Source organism: Notolepis coatsorum (genome assembly GCF_963971535.1).
Source record: "Notolepis coatsorum genome assembly, chromosome: 12".
NCBI lineage: Eukaryota > Metazoa > Chordata > Actinopteri > Aulopiformes > Paralepididae > Notolepis > Notolepis coatsorum.
Window position 1 is genome coordinate 89,089,035 of NC_140176.1, and position 22,368 is coordinate 89,111,402.

General features: G+C 40.5%; 1 protein-coding gene across 4 annotated transcripts in view; it reads left to right on the forward strand.

Moving 5' to 3' along the window:
• The window catches only part of hook3 (hook microtubule-tethering protein 3), a 130,814-nt gene that overhangs the window by 66,565 nt on the left and 41,881 nt on the right, over positions 1-22,368 (forward strand). For all 4 annotated transcript variants that reach the window (XM_084326298.1, XM_084326299.1, XM_084326300.1 and 1 more), the window contains 5 exons: positions 4,172-4,335; positions 8,139-8,279; positions 13,261-13,348; positions 13,741-13,854; positions 14,430-14,540. In XM_084326298.1, the coding sequence (XP_084182424.1) occupies positions 4,172-4,335; positions 8,139-8,279; positions 13,261-13,348; positions 13,741-13,854; positions 14,430-14,540 (618 nt within the window). The remainder of the gene's footprint in view (positions 1-4,171; positions 4,336-8,138; positions 8,280-13,260; positions 13,349-13,740; positions 13,855-14,429; positions 14,541-22,368) is intronic.

Here is a 22,368-nt window from a genome sequence, read left to right on the forward strand (position 1 = left end):
CATGTTCTAAATACTATAAACTATAAATGTTCTAGTACTGTAAGCTATAAACCTTCTAGTACTGTAAACAATAAATAAATGTTCTACCAAAGTGCAATATCCCTTTAAATCAAGTCCTTCTTCTATCTATTCTATTTTAAAAACATTTTCAGATCCAGATATTTGCCAGTTCTGTTGTCTTGTCTCGTCTAGAGGAATCGGCAGCAGAGAAACAGGTTATAGGAGCTTATTGAACACAACTCAATACTGAAAAGAGAGTACAACAAAAGCCTTTGAGCAGCGTTGGTTATTGTTGTCGATCAGTGTTTCCATGGCGACCGGTTGCCGGCCGGCCCCCCCACATGGCAGCACTGCTAGTCTGCTTTTAAAGACCCCCTCCAGATGTATTTCAAACCCTTAAAAGTTTCCACCAAAATCGTTCCAATAAACTACTGAGAATGTCTTCATCTCTACACCTTTACCCTCTTTGAGACGCAAGTATCTATTAATATGCAAATTGGGTTAATATGCAAACAAGCACTCGTTGATAGGAATTCCAAGTAGGCCGCTTATTATTCTTTCAAGACATGTCTTGAACTACTCAGCTTTTTGTGCAGCTGAAGATAAAGGGGTCAAGGTTACCATGTTGGACCATGAGAGGTTCAACCTGGGAGGTCCTGCTCCTGCAGTAGACCCTACAAGTCTGTTTCGTATGAGAAATACCTTTAAAATAAAGTGAAATTGCATTATCGGACAGAAATATCCTGCTAGAACACAGACTTATAGACACACCTAGTTGAAGAGGTATGACATACTGGTTATTAGTAGTATAGTTGATAGCAGTGCCATTAACTCACTCACGGAGACCCATGGCCTTCCCATCGAGTTCTGGCTCGGTTCAGAGCCAACCAGGGGAGCTTCAGACAGGCAGCAAAGGTGGTGTTGATCCACTTAACAGGTCAAGGTTTTAGCCATCTACACCAGGGGTTCTCAAACTTTTTCATACCACGACCCCATTTCATTTAGGATTTTTTTTGGTGACCCCGCACCATAATGTATTGCGTAAGTTCAACATGGAATTAAGGAATATCAAAATAAAAGCACACGTTGTTGAACTTGATCATGCAGAAACGTTTATTAAAGCACTATGTTATCAATACACATTCATAAAACGAGGCAAAACGGTCTCCTACCCACAACCTCACTTTGGGTCGCGACCCGTAGTTTGAGAACCACTGATCTACACCAAAACACTGCTGTCCTTGAGCATTTCCTGTGCTTCAGAGAGAAGCGATGTGGTGTTGGAACCAGTCCCAGTGTGACACCAACATGACTCAAGCATAGGCAACGCTCGATGACAGCAGTTGTCTGTGGATTAACACTCTTCTCAGTCTCGTGGCCCCATTCTGCTGCCTGTTTGAAGCTCCCCGGTCGACTCGGAACTCGGGCCACGGAACTCCGACCACGGAACTCTGTGAGTTAAGCTAATGATAATTGCATCAACCAATCAATACTAGCTAAGTATTCCACGTAACGTGTAGTAAAAATCCAAACTATCCCTTTAACACGTGGCAGAGTTTCTTTATTCTATAGTCGCCACCACGACCGCTTCTCAACAAGCCCAGCCAGCTGCCGCTTTGCTTTGTGTGGACCTCGCCCATCATGTGTAGATACAGGTCCACGTCCAGCAGCATGTAGCCCTGTCGGCTCCACCACGGTCTGCCTTGTTTAGTGTGGTTCTGATGTGTTGCTTGCTCCCCCCCCCCCTGATTGGATAGTGCAGTGAGTATGAATACCTCATTTTGACTAGGGATGCACCGATCCGATATTGATCGGATATCGGCCCCCGATATGACTAAAATAGCTGGATCGGGTATAAAAATATATATATATATATATATCGGAATCTTTTTCTTTTTTTTTTTAATATAATAATAAATAACAATTCAGTACATTTATATCTTATGTGTTAATTTGTTACATTTTGTTTCACTAAGTTAGGAAAGTAATGTTTTAAGTCAAGCCTGATGTTGCCTTGCACAAAAGAATGATCCCAGTCTCTTCCACACAGTGAGGCATACAGTTGAGTTTATTAATTGAACAATGGGTATCGGATCGGTACTCGGTATCGGCCGATACCCAAAGCCCAGGTATCTGTATCGGGACTGAAAAAGTCGGATCGGTGCATCCCTAATTTTGACTGTGAAGAAAAAGTTGTGTGTTATGTTGTTGAGACCATGTCCGTTGGTACATTAGTATCCCATAGTATCTCAAGCCAGCCCATCTGTTCCCACAATCTTGGAAACGCTCCAGGGACTGTAATTCAGCAGCTCTGAAAGTGGTCCAGTAAATGAGGCCGATATCCGGTCATTTCCCAGCTTCAGTATTCCCTTTGCGGCTAACGTTAGCTAGCTACAGTAACTAACGGATGTGTGGTGTTTGTTTATAGCTAGCTAGTCTACGGTGACGCGACATCTGGTTTGTCGAGCTTTGTTGTCCCCGAGTTTTCAACATTCATTACCAAATATTGTGATGGTTTTCACCACAATTAAAATCAGCGCTTGCATAGACATTAGATCCTGTTCTGTCCCACTCATTATTACCAAACCCAATGGAGGAACATAAACAATGCACCACCACGCCATTATACAGCGGTACAGAAGTGTACAGTACAATGAAAAGAAGTTTGTAATACAACCAGAGTGCAAATGTAATGGTGAAGTGCAATAGTAATATACCATGTACATGTGATTAAACTGGGTATATAACATATATAAATTGGTACTACTGGGTATAGTGCTAATCACATGCATGTACAGAGTTGTAATACCTATATGTACAGCGATACAGGTATAAAGACAGTATGGTCGTAGAGTCATACTGGCCATCGGTGTAACTAGTAAGAGTAGGTAAGGGATACAGATATAGATATAGTATCTACAGATATGTAAAAGGATTATGTGCAGTTATGTACAGACAGGTGGATAGATATATACGGTAAGAATAAATATATATATACAGCATGATTGTACATGCTATAATAATACTGCGTTATATGGTTTATATGCTGGTGTATATAGGAGGAATATATGCAGACAAATATGGATATGTATATATATATACTGTAAATATGACATACATGTGCATGCATTAATGTGTGGTACACGTAGGGCTGTACCGAATGCTTCGAAGCTTCGATCATAATGTTGACATTCGAATTCTAAATCAACATTCGGATTTTTAATTTTAAATTAAATATATATATATTTTTTATTTATCAAAAAAAAATTGTCTTCAATCTGTTTAAACCAATGGGGGTTTTCTTCACAGTTGCAGTTAAAGTTTAGGCTACACTAATATTATACTATAAGACGTCACCATCACTTTCATACCAACCGTGCCCTTATTGGATTATTTATGTTGACGAGTTATATTCATTAAAGAAAGTTGATTTAATAAAAGAAAAATACTAATTTTATCAGATTAATCACTTTATTCAAATTGAGGATTCAGTTAAAAAAAAAGAAAAAAATATATATATATATATATATATTTTTTTTAGTACCTTTTTTTTTTAATAGACATTCAAAGCTTTGTTCGAATACTTCAATCGAAGCTTCGAATGTTAAAAAATGACATTCGGTACAGCCCTAGGTACACGTAAGGGTTCCGGTTTTGGGGTTAGAAAATATGGTTACCCTAGAGACCTAGTCAGACAAACGCAACAAACTCGGTAACGTTGGCAGCTAGCCTCCAAATGTGTTGTGTTTATCTGACTAGCTAGCAACTAATGTTGTTACGTGGGTTAGCCAGTGAGCTAACGTTAGCTGCAAATGGAACACCGAGGTGAGGAAATGACCTGATATCCGCCGTGTTTACTGGAGCACTTTCTGAACCACAGACCGTCTCTGGAGCAAAGACTGTGGGGCAGATAGCTTGGCTTCAGATACTAGTTGGTATTTGACTATCACATTTGTTGAGATGTTTTTAACACAACTCTCTCTCTCTTTCTATCTATCTCTATATCTCTGTCTCTCCATCTATATCTTTCTGCCCCTTCCCTCTTTCTCTCCCTTTCCCTCTCTCTCTCCCTCTCCCTCTCTCTCTCCCTCTTCCTCTCTCTCCCTCTCCCTCCCTTTCCCTCTCTCTATCTCTCTCTCCCTCGCTCTCCTTCTCTCCCCCCCCCCCCTAGGTGGCAGCTCTCCAGGAGGAGAAAGGCAGTCTGTTGGCTGAGAACCAGATCATGATGGAGCGACTGAATCAGTCTGACTCCATCGAGGACCTCAACAGTCCTGCTGGCCGCAGACATCTTCAGCTCCAAACACAGCTGGAGCAGCTCCAGGAGGAGACGTTCAGGTACATCCATGGCTGGAGAGAGAGAGGGGGAGGGAGGGAGGGAGAGAGGGGGAGGGAGGGAGGGAGGGAGAGATGCAGACACCTGCAGCTCCAGTGCCAGCTAGGGCAAGGAAGGGAGGACACTACACTACAATATAGAGTGTTTTGATGGTGGATCTAAATGAAAGACGGGCTATATGGATTTGTATGGAGATATTGATTTGCCCTTGAGCCAGCTTCCCTATTATTAACCTCTTAACAGGCACCCAGAAAAGTGGCAATTTCTTTTAAACTTGAACTTGAGGACTGCATACTTCTTTTTGCAAAGCTTAGCTTTATACTTATAGCACACGCACGGGCCTGGTCTCTTTTGAACGATGACATTCTGAAGTTACTCGTGCAAAAAAGGAAATTAACTTTTAGTGCTAATGAAATGCAGCCCGAGCCGCTAGACGCTCGCAAAGTGCCGTGACTTTCGTGCACAGGCATGACCATCCCGATAATGGGTCGTTGCAAGTTAAGAGGTTAAGAGGTATCTATGGACAGTAGGGCTGCAACGATTAGTCGACATAATCGACGACGTCGATTATAAAAAATCGTTGACGAGGAATTGTTGCGTCGATTAGTCATTAAAAAAATTTAATAAAAAATTATATTTTTTTATTTTTTATTTTTTTTTGCACTACCCATCTTTGTGAAAGTGGCTTCTCAGCTCTGGTCCAGCCAGCTGAAGACTTCTTAGCTTAACATAACAGACCGACAGTAAGTTTGGGGGAACTAATGGGATAACTGGGGATGTTGTTTGGTCCTGACAAGAGTCTCAAAGCAACTCTGAGGTCATGCTCAATGTCCAATCTGTTCCTCTGCTCTGTCTTCAGCTGGACCAGAGCTGAGAAGCCACTTTCACAAAGATAGATAGTGCAACAACATATATATATATTTTTTTTGTATATAATTGTTTTTCGATTAGTCGACTAATCGAAAAAAATTATGGACAGATTAGTCGACTACCAAAATAGTCATTAGTTGCAGCCCTAATGGACAGACACATTACAGATCAATAACCACATTAACAAGCATTTTACATACAGTAAGGCCATGTCAGAAATGCAACTTCATGAAGGGATATCTCCATTCTCATCCTCCTTCTCCTTCACCTCATCCGTCTCTGTCCTAGTCTTCTTCTTCTCCTCCTTCTTCTGCTTCTTCTTCTCCTGCTTATTTGTCATCTTCTCTTCTCCGTCATCTTCTTCTTCTTTTTCTCCTTCTCTTCCTTTTTCCTCTTGTTTTATTTCTCCTTCTCTTTGTCCACCTCCTCCCATTGTGGGAGACAGCGCTTATGCATTCACACTCGAAAAGGAAGAATTCATTAGCACGCTTCATTCAAACCAATGGGTTAGTTTAATGTGCTTTCAGCTAGCCATACCAGTTGACCAGAATTGCTGACTGCACTAAAAAGCATTTTTATTTATTTGTTTAGTGTAGCTAGAGGACAAATATGGTGACACAGGTTTTATCCATTTATACTTGTCAATGCTGTGTTTACCTGTCACTACTAACCAGGGCTTTCTTTAACCTCCCTGTAGGCTGTCAGTCTCTGAGTTATCTCTGTTGAGTTGGGAGTGCCAGCCCCTTCTCTCTGCTTTCACCCGCTGGATCAGCCCCAAGCCTAACCCCAGCCTTAACCCCGTGCCCAACACTAACCCCAGCATTAACCCCGGGCCCAAGACTAATCCCAGCCTTAGCCCCAGGCCCAAGCCTAACGCCAGCCTTAGTCCCAGGCCCAAGCCTAACGCCAGCCTTAGTCCCAGGCCCAAGACTAAGGCCTGCCTCAGCCCCAGGCCCAAGACTAAGGCCTGCCTCAGCCCCAGCCTTCACCATAGCCCCAGCTGTAGTTTCAGGTCGAGGTGCATACCTATGCTCTACTTGAGTCCCACATTCTGTCTTAGTCCCAGCTCCAGTTTCAGGTCCCAACTCTATGTTAGATCCAGCCCAAGCCTTAGTCCCAGCTCTGATCCGAGCCTCAGTCCCAGGTCCAGTCCTAGGCTTAGGGTTAGATCCATGCCCAAATGTACCTCCAGCCCTAGTCCCAGGTTCAGACCAGGATCAAGCCTTAGTTACAAAAAACCCAGGCTGACGCCACATCCCGGTCCAAGCCCTGGTCCCAGCAGCAGCCTTAGTTCTATCACCAGCTCCAGTCCTTATCCCAAGCTCAAATCAAGTTCCAGACCTAGTCCCTGCCCCACCTCCAGCTTCAGTTCTGGACCTAGAACCAGACCTAGAACCAGACCTAGTCCCTGCCCCACATCCAGCTTCAGTTCTGGACCTAGAACCAGACCTAGTCCCCGCCCCAGCTTCAGCTCTGGACCTAGAACCAGACCTAGTCCCTGCCCGAACTCCAGCTTCAGCTTTGGACCTAGAACCAGACCCAACTCCAGCTTCACCTCTGGCCCAAGAACCAGACCAAGAACCAGACCTAGTGCCTGCCCTGACTCCAACTCCAGCTCTGGACCCAGAACCAGACCTAGAACCAGACCTAGTCCCTGCCCCACATCCAGCTTCAGCTCTGGACCCAGAACCAGACCTAGAACCAGACCTAGTCCCTGCCCCACATCCAGCTTCAGCTCTGGACCCAGAACCAGACCTAGAACCAGACCTAGTCCCTGCCCCACATCCAGCTTCAGCTCTGGACCTAGAACCAGACCTAGTCCCTGCCCCACATCCAGCTTCAGCTCTGGACCTAGAACCAGACCTAGTCCCTGCCCCACATCCAGCTTCAGCTCTGGACCCAGAACCAGACCTAGAACCAGACCTAGTCCCTGCCCGAACTCCGGCATCAGCTCTGGACCTAGAACCAGACCTAGTCCCTGCCTGCCTCCAAGGAGGTAACCCATAATTCCTCCTGGCTGAACCCTCTCTACCTCTGGGCTCACTCTCTGGTGTTTTTCCCCCTTTAAACTCCATTCATCAACGGTTTTTAAGCCCATCCCTCTAGCATTCCCCCAGTTCAGCCACCTCTGTTGTAAGCCCCCTTCCAGCAGCAGACCACAGGAGCAGGTCCAGGGTGGCCCCTCAACGCAGCTGGTGCCCACTTAGAGAGATCATACAAGAGACCACCATGTTAACGCCATGTCTAACGTTGATCAAACATGTTTGCGTGTTGCTAGAACTTTGGAAAGCAAAGCACTATGGTGGCCTTCATCGTTGACCTGCCTTGTAATCTATGGGTCTGGGTCGGTGTGCTTGGGGAATGAGCAAGAGCCATTGATGGACAGAGTTGGGCAGGGCGTTGTTGTGCCCAGAACCCGCTGCCGTATTGAGCTGCTTCGGATGTTCCAGAAGCTCTGCGTTGCACACCACCTCGGGAGGCTTGAATAGCTCTCACAAGCGCCCGTTTGTTGGTCTCAATGGTAGCACTTGTATAAAAAAAACAGGACCATTTCTAAATGTAACCTAATGGATATCTATATATAGGGTCCAGAGCATTCATAGCAGTCCATTTTATATATCCGTTGTGAAGATAGACCAGTGTTTTTGCCCGGTCACAAAGAGAGTTTCTCGCTCAAATTGAACCAAAGGTAAATGGCATTTGCGCCACCCCCTGTCTGTTCAAGTCTTTCCATTGACTTTCTATTCATTCACACACCGCCTCTAAATTTAGATTTACATTGTATTTGAACGTCGTACACCACAAGTCAAACACCTTCAGTGTTTTTTAAACCACTGGAAGTCTCTCTTTTCGACTACTTTGATGTCACTGGGCAGGCAGGTGCACGGTGTTAGCGGGTCTGCTGAACATGAAGCTGATGTTGTGTGTGTTTCAGGCTGGAGGCGGCGAAGGACGACTACCGTATCCGCTGTGAGGAGCTGGAGAAGGAGCTGGCGGAGACGAGGTCTCAGAACGAGGAGCTGACGTCACTGGCCGACGAGGCCCAGTCCCTCAAAGACGAGATGGACGTCTTAAGGTGAGCTATCATTAGGGCTGGGCACCAAGAACCTAAATTGACGTCTTAAGGTGAGCTATCATTAGGGCTGGGCACCGAGAACCTAAATGGACGTCTTAAGGTGAGCTATCATTAGGGCTGGGCACCGAGAACCTAACTTCCGGTTCCGGAACCATTATTATTATTATTATTATTATTATTATTACTATTACTATTATTATTATTATTATTATTATTATTATTATTATTATTATTATTATTATTATTATTATTATTATTATTATTATTATTATTATTATTATTATTATTATTATTATTATTATTATTATTATTATTATTATTATTATTATTATTATTATTATTATTATTATTATTATTATTATTTTATTATTATTATTTTATTATTATTATTTTATTATTATTATTTTATTATTATTATTTTATTATTATTATTTTATTATTATTATTTTTATTTTATTATTATTATTTTTATTTTATTATTATTATTTTTATTTTATTATTATTTTTTTTTCACTCTTTTGTTTATTATACTTTTTTGAGGACATAGACATTATAAGTATATGTCTGTATATATACATTGTTGTATTGTCATTGTCCATATAGAACAGATAACAACATTAAACAGAAGAAAATAAAATAAAAAAATAAAAAAACAAGAAAAAATAAAACAGAGTTCAAAAGTAAATAATAATACAAACAAACACTGACTTGGTCGTTCGACAGTCGTCTCAAACGTATATACATAGTATATCAAATATATAGCACATGTTTAGGTACCCAAATATGCTTCTCCAATGTATATCCGGTATATCAAATAACTCACGTTGAATTAACATTCACACAGATGAATACCAACAATTTATTTTATTATTATTATTATTATTATTATTTTATTATTATTATTATTATTTTATTATTATTATTATTTTATTATTATTTTATTATTATTATTATTATTAATTTGTCACATGACTTTGTTTTATTTTGTTTAATATCTCAACACCCACCTGGGCTGCAGCTCTTTATTTTTTAGACTGCTGCCAACTTGCAATGTTATTTCAGCAGGTTTCAGTTTATTAAGTATTAAGTTAAGAGTTTCATGTACATATGTGCCTTTTCAGTTTTACAGTTACAGTTAGTGAAGTTTGAAGTGACCTAATTGAATATCCTAGTTACAGTACAGCAACCAAATTAAACTGTATCAAGTCAACTGACAATATGAATAGTATGAAAAAAAAATAAAGGATTTTTCAAATAAAAATTCTCCTGCGAAATAAGCTGTGACCTGTTTTGACCTGCACCTCAAAGAATCGGAATCGAGAATAGTTTAGAACAGGAATCGAAATGGAGAATCGGAATCGTTCGAATCCAAACGATGCCCAACCCTAGTTATCATCTCACACATCAACACTATTTCCTGGTTTAAGATACAGTACGTACAGTAGAGGAGATAGAAATAACTCTGGTTTTAAATGTTAAGAAGACTGAGGAGATGGTGTTCGACCCCAGAGGTGTTGGGGACCACAGGCCTGTGGTCATCCACACACAGTCCATCTCACAGGTCTCTTCATATAAATATCTTGGGATTTTGGTTGATAACTCATTAACCTGGAACACCCATGTAGACAGTTTGTGTAGCAGACTACAACAACGACTGCACTTTCTACGCCGCTTTAGAGTTCATGGTATAGATACAAAATTTATGTTACTTTTTTACCAGTCTGTATTAGAGAGTCTCATCAGATACAGTATTACAGCTTGGTTTGGTAACCTGTCTGTACAACTAAAGTCCAAACTGGTCCGTCTGATGCAGACTGCATGGAAGATCATAGGGGTGAAAGGTCACTCATCCCTGCAGTCTATTTTTGAACAGAATACTCTAAGGCAAGCCAATAGAATAGTCTCGGACCCCTCCCATGTCTTGCATGCCGAGTATGAGCTACTGCCCTCTGGGAGGAGGTTTAGAGTTCCACGCTCTAGACTAAATAGGTTTAAAAATACCTTTATTCCGTTTTCAGTTAAACTTTTAAATAGTGCCAGATAAATGGCCGGCAATTATCGAACAATCTATATTTGGTCGCAATATTATCGATAATTGATATTTTGTCACACTATATATATATGTGGTGTTGCCAGACATCCTGCTGTTCAGGTACTTTTTTGTATCTTTTATATTGTTTATCTTCTTTGTTTGGAGTCAGTTGCGTCAAGACAAATTTCCCAGCTGATGACTAGTGATACGTTGAGAAGATAGAACCTGACTAGTGATACGTTGAGAAGATAGAACCTGACTAGTAATACAGAGAGAAGATAAAGAAGCTGACTAGTGATACATAGAGAAGATGGAACCTGACTAGTGATACATAGAGAAGATGGAACCTGACTAGTGATACATAGAGAAGATAGAACCTGACTAGTGATACGTAGAGAAGATGGAACCTGACTAGTGATACAGAGAGAAGATGGAACCTGACTAGTGATACAGTAGAGAAGATAGAACCTGACTAGTGATACGTAAAGATAGAACCTGACTAGTGATACATAGAGAAGATGGAACCTGACTAGTGATACAGAGAGAAGATAGAACCTGACTAGTGATACATAGAGAAGATAGAACCTGACTAGTGATACAGAGAGAAGATAGAACCTGACTAGTGATACATAAAGATAGAACCTGACTAGTGATACATAGAGAAGATGGAACCTGACTAGTGATACAGAGAGAAGATAGAACCTGACTAGTGATACATAGAGAAGATAGAACCTGACTAGTGATACAGAGAGAAGATAAAACCTGACTAGTGATACATAAAGATAGAACCTGACTAGTGATACAGAGAAGATAGAACCTGACTAGTGATACGTAGAGAAGATGGAACCTGACTAGTGATACAGAGAGAAGATGGAACCTGACTAGTGATACAGAGAGAAGATGGAACCTGACTAGTGATACAGAGAGAAGATGGAACCTGACTAGTGATATGTAAAGAAGATAGAACCTGACTAGTGATACAGAGAGAAGATAAAGAAGCTGACTAGTGATACAGAGAGAAGATAGAACCTGACTAGTGATACAGAGAGAAGATAGAACCTGACTAGTGATACAGAGAGAAGATAGAACCTGACTAGTGATACAGAGAGAAGATAGAACCTGACTAGTGATACAGAGAAGATATAACCTGACTAGTGATACGTATAGAAGATGGAACCTGACTAGTGATACAGAGAGAAGATGCAACCTGACTAGTGATACAGAGAGAAGATGGAACCTGACTAGTGATATGTAGAGAAGATAGAACCTGACTAGTGATACAGAGAGAAGATAGAACCTGACTAGTGATACAGAGAGAAGATAGAACCTGACTAGTGATACATAGAGAAGATAGAACCTGACTAGTGATACAGAGAGAAGATAGAACCTGACTAGTGATACAGAGAGAAGATAGAACCTGACTAGTGATACAGAGAGAAGATAGAACCTGACTAGTGATACAGAGAGAAGATAGAACCTGACTAGTGATACAGAGAGAAGATAGAACCTGACTAGTGATACAGAGAGAAGATAGAACATGACTAGTGATACAGAGAGAAGATAGAACCTGACTAGTGATACAGAGAGAAGATAGAACCTGACTAGTGATACAGAGAGAAGATAGAACCTGACTAGTGATACAGAGAGAAGATGGAACCTGACTAGTGATACAGAGAGAAGATAGAACCTGACTAGTGATACAGAGAGAAGATGGAACCTGACTAGTGATACAGAGAGAAGATGGAACCTGACTAGTGATACATAGAGAAGATAGAACCTGACTAGTGATACAGAGAGAAGATAGAACCGGACTAGTGATACATAGAGAAGATAGAACCTGACTAGTGATACAGAGAGAAGATAGAACCTGACTAGTGATACAGAGAGAAGATAGAACCTGACTAGTGATACAGAGAGAAGATAGAACCTGACTAGTGATACAGAGAGAAGATAGAACCTGACTAGTGATACAGAGAGAAGATAGAACCTGACTAGTGATACAGTAGAGAAGATAGAACCTGACTAGTGATACAGAGAGAAGATAGAACCTGACTAGTGATACAGAGAGAAGATAGAACCTGACTAGTGATACATAGAGAAGATGGAACCTGACTAGTGATACGTAGAGAAGATGGAACCTGACTAGTGATACAGAGAGAAGATAGAACCTGACTAGTGATACAGAGAGAAGATAGAACCTGACTAGTGATGCATAGAGAAGATGGAACCTGACTAGTGATACGTAGAGAAGATGGAACCTGACTAGTGATACAGAGAGAAGATAGAACCTGACTAGTGATACAGAGAGAAGATAGCACCTGACTAGTGATACAGAGAGAAGATGGAACCTGACTAGTGATACAGAGAGAAGATGGAACCTGACTAGTGATACAGAGAGAAGATGGAACCTGACTAGTGATACAGAGAGAAGATGGAACCTGACTAGTGATACCGATAGAAGATAGAACCTGACTAGTGATACAGAGAGAAGATAGAACCTGACTAGTGATACAGAGAGAAGATAGAACCTGACTAGTGATACAGAGAGAAGATAGAACCTGACTAGTGATACAGAGAGAAGATAGAACCTGACTAGTGATACAGAGAGAAGATGGAACCTGACTAGTGATACAGAGAGAAGATAGAACCTGACTAGTGATACAGAGAGAAGATAGAACCTGACTAGTGATACATAGAGAAGATATAACCTGACTAGTTATACAGAGAGAAGATAGAACCTGACTAGTGATACATAGAGAAGATGGAAGCTGACTAGTGATACAGAGAGAAGATGGAACCTGACTAGTAATACAGAGAGAAGATAAAGAACCTGACTAGTGATACAGAGAGAAGATGGAACCTGACTAGTGATACAGAGAGAAGATGAAGCTGACTAGTGATATGTAGAGAAGATGGACGCTGACTGTGTCCTCGCCCCTCCCCCACCAGACACTCCTCAGACAAGGTGTCCAAGCTGGAGGGCATGGTGGACTCTTATAAGAAGAAACTAGAGGACCTGGGAGACCTGCGGAGACAGGTCAACACACACACACACACACACACACACACACACACAGGCGGACACGTACACACACACACACACACACACACAGGCGGACACGTACACACACAAACACACAGATGGACACGTACACACACAAACACAAACGCATGCACACAGACAAACACGGACTCACATAAGACACACACACACGACAAACAGACACACACACTTACAGAGACGGACATGCACAGATACATACTGTACACACACACACTAACTAATTTACACACACACACACACACACACACACACACACACACACACACATACACACACACACACACACACACACACACACACACACACACACACACACACACACACACACACACACTGAATGTTTCTGTCGTTATATCTTTGCACAGGTGAAACTATTAGAGGAAAAGAACATAACCTACATGCAGAACACCGTCGGTCTTGAAGAGGAGCTACGCAAAGCCAACGCAGCCAGGGGACAACTGGAGACGTACAAGAGACAGGTGAGGACACAGCAACACAGATAGAGGACAGCTGGAGACATACAAGAGACAGGTGAGGACACAGCAACACAGATAGAGGACAACTGGAGACATACAAGAGACAGGTGAGGACACAGCAACACAGATAGAGGACAGCTGGAGACACACAGGAGACAGGTGAGGACACAGCAACACAGATAGAGGACAGCTGGAGACACACAGGAGACAGGTGAGGACACAGCAACACAGATAGAGGACAGCTGGAGACACACAGGAGACAGGTGAGGACACAGCAACACAGATAGAGGACAACTGGAGACACACAGGAGACAGGTGAGGACACAGCAACACAGATAGAGGACAACTGGAGACGTACAAGAGACAGGTGAGGACAGTGATTTTGAACAATGAAGACAACAACTCCCATGATTCCACGCTCCTTCACAGCGTCATCAAACAACGTCTTTTGTTATTGTTTTGAGTGGCAGAAAATTACATATTGTAAGTTAAATTTAAGTTATGTGTATTTGAGCTTCGGAACACACAAACTTCAAACTTAAACACTCACTCACTCGAGCTGCTGTTCTTCTGTGCAGGTGGCTGAGCTGCAGAACAGGCTGTCGGAGGAATCGAAGAAGGCAGATAAGATGGAGTTCGAGTACAAACGGCTCAAAGAGAAAGTGGACGCCCTGCAGAAGGAAAAAGACGTACGTTTGCTTCGTTCATTCATTAATTATTCCATCCATCATTAATCAATTCATTAATTAATCTATTCATTCATCTATGAATTCATTAATCCATCCATCCATAAATGTATTAATTAATAAATATATTAATTTGTCCATTCATTCATTGATCCATCCATTCATAAATGTATTCATTCATTCATCTATTTATGAATATTCATTCATTAATCCAGCCACCCATTCATCAATTAATTAATTCATCCATTAATTAATTAATCCATCCATCCACCCATCAATTAATCTATTCATTCATTCATTATTTTAATTCATTCATTCATACATTTCAGTTTATTTGTTTGCATGGACAATACACATTAATTAACGTGTCTGTAAATTTAGCAGTTTTAGCTAGCCAGCTAATTTTCAACTGCAGTCCCTGGTTTCAAGATCCTAGAAACCTTTGAGTGCCAGCCATGAGAAATCTTGTTATTTCATGCCATGCGTTGAGTGCCAACGACGAGAAATCTCGTTATTTAATCGTAATTTTTTTTATTAGCGATTTCCATTCATTTTTCATCAATCTAGCCTCACGTTACCATTGGGGATCTCTCTGAGCTCGAACAGGGAAAATAACGCCCCCTATCGTCTCTCCGGATGGTATTGCACCCATTGGATTGGACTGAATGAAATGGATGGATTCAGATTCAGAATTTTTATTTGCCACATGGAAGCAATACAATCATACAGTTTTCATACAAAATCATAAATAGAGTTCTACCATGGGCAAAAGGAGCAGGAAGAAGAATAAATCTTATTTGCCCCCTATTCTTAAACTAAACAAGTATAAGTATCAGTTTCATTTGTTCATTTCAAACCATACAACATATACAATACAAGACAACCACAAAACGACACTAAAACAATAGACAACAGCAACAACAGACACCACCCATGGTCCGAAAAGTGGGATGGAAGAAGCCAATCCTGTGAACTTCCATTCCCCACACCCCGGCCATCACGCTCTACATGTAACACAGCTCCGCTTCCCACATCCCCCGACATCTCAACAAGACATACATGAGTCTGACCCGTCAATACATATTTTATATACATACTCCTTTTAATGCCAAACATCATGTTCACCCTCCTCCTTATACCTTTCCAATATTCCTTTTTTTAACTTTCTTTTAAACTGGTATATGTTTTACTCAGTTTAACGTCCTCGTCCAATCCATTCCATAATTTTACTCCACAAACAGATATACACATAGATTTTAGAGTGGTTCTTACACCCGGTTGCTGGAGTTTCTGTTTCCCTCTAAGATTATAAATCCTGGTTCCTACCCTCTCAGTGAACCGATATTGGATGGGCAGTGGTGCAGTCGTGGTCACACCCGGTTACACGCCGTGTTACCAGATCACTGAGGCAGAAGTACGCGCGATCGCGCACAGATGTGTACTCGCGTGTACGCGCACACAAAAATGCGCTGTATCCATTTGTTGTGACTAAGTACCCGGCCACCGTTTTACATAACAAAAAGTGCAGGTAGACTAAGTGTCTGGGTGTTGGCTATCTGAATGCATCTCCCCCTTCATTCTGTGTGACACAGGCAGTGGAGGTGAATACTAATGTGGCTCGGAATTCGTGATGGGGGTCTACCTGCTTATGATATTGAATCAAGCGTCTGTGCTGCGCGCCAGCTATCCACGCGCACATTCACACAAATAGAGAGCAAGAAGAGCTTGTATGATAGAAAGATTGCACTTGCGTATATGCGCGTGTGTGTGTGTGTGTGTGTGTGTGTGTGTGTGTGTGTGTGTGTGTGTGTGTGTGTGTGTGTGTGTGTGTGTGTGTGTGTGTGTGTGTGTGTGTGTGTGTGTGTGTGTGTGTGTGTGTGTGTGTGTGTGTGTGTGTGTGTGTGTGTGTGTGTGTGTGTGTGTGTGTGTGTGTGTGTGTGTGTGTGTGTGTGCGCGCGCGCGTGTATAAATAAGTTCTGTGCGCATGCACGTACCCGCACGCGCGCGTGCACGTGGCGTGTTACCAGTTCCCATATTACGACTGCACCACTGTGGATGGGGGTTGGAAGAGAGTTATGTGAAGCTTTGAACATGATTTCGGCAGTTTTAATTTTGATCAAGTCCCATAATTTAAAAGCTGATGCTTGTAAAAATAATGGGGTAGAGTGTTGGTTGTACTTAGCACTGTACACAATCCTTATGGCCTTTTTTTGCAGAATATAAAGAGGTGATATATTGGAACGATAAGTATTACCCCATACTTCCAGACAATAATTTAAATATGGGACTACAAGTGCATGGTAGAGGATGAGAAGTGACCTTTGGTTGACAAAATTCTTGGATCGATACATAATCCCCACACTTTTGGCCATCTTGGATTTTACATGACTGATGTGAGGTTTCCAGCATATCCTGTCATCTATGATTACACCCAGGAATGTGGTTTGCTTTACTCTTTCAATACATACATTGTCTATCATAACTTTCACTGTTAAATCACTATTTCGCTTTCCAAATAACATTAATTTAGTTTTACTCAAATTCAACAACAATTTATTCTCATCAAACCATTTTTTTTAACTTTATCAACTCCTGTGTGATCACCTGCAAAAGATCCTGCAAATTTTGCCCTGAACAAATTATATTAGTGTTTTCTGCAAAAAGGATGAATTTCATGATTGATGATACTCCGCAGACTATGTTCCTCAGTGTTGACCTATGTTTGTCAATTTGTACAAATTGTTTCCTGTCTTCCAAATAACTTTCCAACCAATTTAGAACTGTTCCTCTAATACCACATCGATCCAGTTTTTTTAATAATATACCATGATCTATAGTATCAAACGCCTTCTTAAAATCTATAAATATTCCTACAGCAAATTTCTTATTTTCCGTACATGTGGTGATTTCCTCAATTAGGTCTGTAAGCGCCAATGAAGTTGATCTATTTTTTCGGAAACCATACTGGCTGTCGGAAAGCAAGTTATTTTTTTCAATAAAACTGAAAAGTCTTATTGAAAAGAGCTTTTCTAGAATTTTTGAGAACTGAGGTAGGAGAGAGACTGGCCGGTAATTTGTAAAAGTATGTTTATCCCCTGATTTAAATAATGGTATTACTTTTGCTATTTTCATTTTATTTGGAAATGTTCCTGTTTGAAAGGATAAGTTGCAAATGTGAGTTAGTGGTTTTATAATTCCCCCAACAATTTTCTTAATCGTCTCCATATCAATATCATTATAATCTTTAGATTCTTTATTCTTACAGTTCAATACAGTGTCCATTACTTCATTTTCATCTACCGGATAAAGAAACATTGAGCTTGAATTGAAGTCTATCAGTTTATCCAGTGACCCAGTTGTGAATGTAATTTTCTCTGCCAATTCAGGTCCAATACGTACAAAGAATTTTTTTAAACCATCAACCACCTCATCCATGTTGCTTATGGACTTTTCATTTACAATAAAATGATCTGGATAGTTCACACCATTAGACCCCTTTCTGATAAGATTATTAAGCACCTTCCAAATACCCTTAATATCATGTTTTTTTTACTTTCTAGTAGATTGGCATAGTATTCCTTTTTACAGTTTCTCATAATAATAGTTAACTTGTTTTTATACATTTTATATTTAGACTCTGTTTCATTAGTTCTGTATTTAATAAATTTTCTATACAACAGGTTTTTCTTTTTGCAAGCATTTAATAGCCCCTTTGTTAACCATGGATTATTTGTGGTATTTCTTCTCTTGTCCTGGTTTTTTATTGGACATTTGTTGTCATATGATGCTTTAAATATTTCCAGAAAAGAGTCATAGGCGACATCGATATTATTTGCTTGGTATACTGTATTCCAATCCTGTTCAATTAAGTTATTTCTCAGAGCAGTCAATGACTCCTCACTTCTTACACGGCTATAGTATACATTTTTTGCCTCCAGGACTTTTCTATACATAGTATCATACACAACAAAAATTGGTAGATGGTCACTAATGTCATTAAGTAATAGCCCACTCACAGTATTGTTATCTATTATGTTTGTAAAAATGTTATCTATCAGTGTGGCACTATGTGAAGATATTCTGGGAAAAAAAGAATCCGGAATCCACATTTTACTTATCATGCATGTAACCCGAGCCGATTGCATTCATTGTCGAGCCACAGAACAGCGTGGAATATGTGTTTCCAGTACCCAGCGTTGGATCAATAAACGCGATCAATATTTGGAATGGCGATCAGGAATTGGAATAATCTTTTTGGAGAACATCTGATCTGAGGTAAGGAATCTATTTTACCAGTCTTGGGATAATCAGAGTTTTTTTCAGTGTGTCCCATATGTGTGTGTGCTGATCAGGAAATGGATAATCGATTTTTCAGCCCGCTTCTCTAGCGTGCATAAGTACACATATACTATCGATAATCCAGCGTTTATTTGAAAACGATTCATAAATAGGCCGAAAAATGACAACGTGTTTTGTGTATTCCACTAAAGGGCGATTCACCTTTTTTTTCTGGAAGTTTCCAAAAACGAACGTTTTTCAAAATGGTATAAAACGGAAATGTACCGATTGAATAAATTTTTTTTTTTTTAAATGTATCCGTTTCGACAATGTTGACTGCAAACAAGTCATTTAGCCATAATTTAAGATATAGTTTATGCGTTCGCAAATGTGCTCGCCCTCCCATTGACTACAGCGCTGGCACTCAAGCGCTAAATCGTGCGCCCCCTGCTGGCACTCAAAGTGTTAAAGTGACAAGTTAAACAATCATGCATTCATTCATCAAGGTAAACCTTGCCATCTTGAATTCTATTTATTTTTCTCTAAACCGTTGTGGGGTAAAGAGGCTTTATTGGCTCTTAAATTAACTATAAAGTTAATCTATAACTTTAGCTATAGAATGGAGTAGGTCGCATGTGACACAGCTGCTCACCCGTTATTTTTTTTTTCATTTTAAAATCATAATTATATATCATTAATGCGTTTAAAACTTGACGCATATATCAACTGAGACTATCAACTAACTATATTGACCAAAAGAATCGAGATGCCACCAAGGAAAGACCCAAGGAAAGACCAAAAACTAGTCGAAGAGGTCCCGCAGCAGGACCCAGGATACGTACAGCGGACAGCAGAAAGTATTGACTCGACAGAGGCCGCTTCAAGTTCAACCCCATCAAAGACCTCCGCAGATACCGATCATATCATCCGGAAAATGGAGGAAATGGGGAAGACAATGGAGAAGAGAATGGAGGTAATGATCACAGAGAAGAGAATGGAGGAAATGATCACAGAATCACAGAAGATAATAACTCAAAAAGTAGATGCTATTAAAGAATCTATTGAAGGCAAAATTGATGAGCTGAGAGCGGACGCCGACGCACAGAATAAACGCACCGAGGCTCTGGAGAAAGTAGTGGAAGCCCACGAAATCAAATTCACTCACATCTACAAGGAAGTAGAGGCTAACACAGTTAACCTAACTGCCGAGATGAAGGGGAACTACAATGAAATCAAGACGGAGCTCAGCGAAATAACGGAGGAGCTCACGCGAATCAATAAAGAACAGAAAGCCAAAATATTCGAGATGGAATATCAAAAACGCAGGCTGAATATTCGCATTGTCGGTCTGGACGAATCAGTGAGATGTGAAAACCCTGAAGAGTTTGCCACAGAATTACAGAAAATCTTGGGAACAGGAATCCTTCCTAAAATACCGGAGGTGGATGAGTGCTTCAGATTGGGACCCCGCTCCAGTGACAGCAACGCTAAGCCCAGAGTGATATTAGTTGTACTGCGCCAAGTCAGAATAAAAGAAATGATTATGCGTGGAATTCGCAAGATGAAAGGCAATCTGAAACACATGGAGGTACCAATACACTGCTTTGAAGATTATTGTCGTGATGTAGTGGAACTGCGTGCCAAGTTCAAGACGGTGATGTCTCAACTATACCTGGGGAAACACAGACCCCTACTAATATACCCTGCAATACTTCGCGCCGTCGACAAACAAGGAGCAAAAGTTCTCCTCAAATCGCCTGAAGAGGCAGCCAAATTCCTGTCTGAACAGGAGCTGATTAGTGTATAAATGGCCTTTTAAATCTCAGTTATGCAAGGTCACCATATAGTACAACCTTTAATATTCAGGTTGTACTATATCAAGGATTTGGGACAGAGAGACCTACGTGCTCAGAGTTTTTGAATGCTTTCCCCGACGTGTATATTATTGCGGACATATTGGATTTAAGATTGGAACACTCCAGAACATACTGGAACATTCAGACAATGTAAAAATGACATATTGGAATAATCTAGAACATCGAAGCATTCTTTGATATATGGAGCATTCTGGAATATCAGCAATACGTGGTCATTCATTCTACCAGAAGCCCCTCGGGGGAATAATCAACAGCTATCTAGATGCAAAACCACAGAGCCATCATAGCCGGCCGGCTGAAAGATCACTCTACACAACGATCATCGCCCACCCCGGTCGGGGGAAATGCTGCATATACGTATTTAAAAATTGTTTTTTTATTAATGGGAAATATTTTCACTACTTCTCCAATTAATACTTTAGATGTTTAAGCATAGCAATGCTCTTTTAAGATCTAAGTTAATGTTCTCTTCCTTTTACTTGTTTTTTTTTTTTTTTTTTTTTTTTTCTCTTTCTTTTTCATCCGCTCTCTCTGATTTATTGAGGCTCTCTCTTCAGTTCAATACCTTCATATTATTCATGGGTTACTATAAATTACTATAAATTACAAGTTCATATAAAATGTAAGTGATTAAGGCATGACAATTGAAGCTTATTTTTGGTCTTTATTTTTAGTTTATCTCATTTAAATTTTTATTTATTTATTTTTTACGGGTAAGTGGCCAAGCCACAGTCGACATTCTACTTATGGTAGAATTTAGAGTGTTAGATCCTATGGTATACATAGGAATGTTAAGGATAATTGGATCATTCTGGGATATCCGGTGGTGCAAGGGAGAGAGTCATACGCAAAGGTTGTGTTCATGGAACACAATCCTGTACGACTCTCGGTGGGAGGGAAGGGTAGGGGATTTTTATTTGTATATATGTATGTTTTTAAGCTCGGCTCTCAACGGGACCTCACTAGTGGGATGTATATCTAGTATTGCCTCGCACTCTAGAAGCATTACCAAAAATTACAATGCAACATGTATAGACTATGGCTAGTTTGAATATAATGATATGGAACACCGGGGGAATAAATAACCAACTTAAACGCAAAAGCGTGCTCACACTGATGAAAAAAGAACATGTGGACATTGCTCTGCTAAGCGAAACACACATTCTAGGGAAAGACATAGGTAAATTAGCGGACAACATATACCATAATATCAGTCACTCCTCTATTGGTACGAGAACTCGGGGTGTAGCAATAGTCGTTAAACGTAAGTTGAATATTGTACTAAAGGGAGTATGGTCTGATGTAGAAGGTCGGATAACTATAGCTAAGATTGAACATAAGAACAGGAAAATAGCGTTGATAGCGGTATACGCCCCAAATTTGTACGAAGAAGATTTCTTCACTACACTAACCAATGCAATGTTAGACATTCCCGATTACTCATTTATAATAGGAGCGGATTTTAATGCCATCTGGAACCCAAGGATAGACAAATCTTACCTCGCCTTTTCCAGCGAACAAAAGAATTCATCGAAGGCATTAAAGGATTGGTCAAAGATTACAGGTGTAAAGGACTTATGGCGGTTACTTAACCCCACGACCCGAAAGTACTCTTGTCGATCTGCGAGACATAAGACACTATCCAGAATAGATTATGTCTTTGCATCACAGAAACT